We start from the raw sequence: 1,581 nt of genomic DNA, 5'->3' as shown, positions 1-1,581 counted from the left end.
TATATATAACTACAGTCTACCTACTTCAGCAGCTCCAGTATAGCCAGAACAATATCGTTCACATAGCAGAAGCCCGAGGCGGCTGAGCGCATGGCGTGGTGTAGGCCCCCACTCCAATTGATCGCAATGACACTGTCACGACAGTTGAGAGCTACGGCACCGCCAATACTCGAACCAGCCGAAGAGCGACAGAAGTCATACAACCCAGGGAACACTGGGGAGAGACGGGAGTGTGAGAGAGAGAGGGTGTGTGTGTATGTGTGAGCGAGTGTGGTGATGAGGATGGTATGTGTAACCACAGACACATACACTGGGGAGAGACCAATAGAGAGAGTGTGTGTGTGTGTATGTGGTGAGCGGGATGGTACATATAACCACAGATACATACACAACAGCCTCATACAATTCAGGCAACGCTGGGGAGAGACAAACAGAGTGTGTATGAACCAATATCGATGGTGCATGGAAACTCTGTCAGTTGAGACGAAGTGAGTGTGTAGGAGTGGTTGACATATACATACACTTAACATACACACTCTAACCACACATGTCTACACATATACATATCACGTAATATATACATTCATACCACACATATCTACACATATACATACACGTAACATATACATTCATACCACACATGTCTACACATATACATACACTTAACATATACACTCATGCCACACATGTCTACACATATACATACACTTAACATATACATTCATACCACACATGTCTACACGTATACATACATTTAACATATACACTCATACCACACATGTCTACACATATACATACACTTAACATATACATTCATGCCACACATGTCTACACATATACATACACTTAACATATACATTCATACCACACATGTCTACACATATACATACACTTAACATAAACATTCATACCACACGTCTACACATATACATACACTTTATATATACATTTATACCACACATGCTTACTACACCTTCGGTGTAGCCCTATATCTCACCTGGGCAGTCCTCAAAGACATTGTGCATGTACAGCTTAGCGGCATCACTTGCAATGGGTTTGGTAGTCACACTCTCCAGAAAGCTAATGTACTCGTCTGTGTGAAAGGCCGCCATCTCCTGCTTGGTTGCCTTCTGGGGCTCTACACATGTCATGTGCTTATACAAGCCATACTGTACGATCAGACTGTGGTGTGTGTAATGTGATAAAGGAGGAGTATGAGTGTGAATGGTTTGTAGTTAAACTGATGTGTAGTACAAAATGGGATTATGCCAACAATGCGACGTACTAACGGCTTGGTTTGGTACCAAGCAGGTAGGAAGAATATGAGACATTAAATAGCGATGGGCAAGAATATATGCATACATATATACACTTATACATAAACACGTAAATACATACATACATACATACATATATACACACATACATACATACACACATACATACATACATACATATATACACACATACATACGTACACACACACACACATATATATATATATATATATATATATATATGTGTGTGTGTGTGTGTGTGTGTGTGTGTGTGTGTGTGTGTGTGTGTGTGTGTTGTGTGTGT

General features: G+C 40.6%; 1 protein-coding gene across 1 annotated transcript; it reads right to left on the bottom strand.

Annotated features, from left to right (window-relative positions):
• Nucleotides 1-20: 20 nt before the first annotated feature.
• On the bottom strand, nucleotides 21-1,151 carry SARC_15786 (hypothetical protein; the record flags this gene model as incomplete). The annotated part of the gene is made up of 2 exons (XM_014290101.1): nucleotides 21-214; nucleotides 998-1,151. The coding sequence occupies 2 exons, from the start codon at nucleotides 1,149-1,151 to the stop codon at nucleotides 21-23; spliced, it is 348 nt and encodes a 115-aa protein (XP_014145576.1).
• Nucleotides 1,152-1,581: the final 430 nt, after the last annotated feature.

Source organism: Sphaeroforma arctica, assembly GCF_001186125.1.
Source record: "Sphaeroforma arctica JP610 unplaced genomic scaffold supercont1.6730, whole genome shotgun sequence".
NCBI lineage: Eukaryota > Ichthyosporea > Ichthyophonida > Sphaeroforma > Sphaeroforma arctica.
The sequence above is the reverse complement of the archived record's forward strand: the minus strand, read 5'-3'. Positions and strand labels throughout refer to the sequence as shown.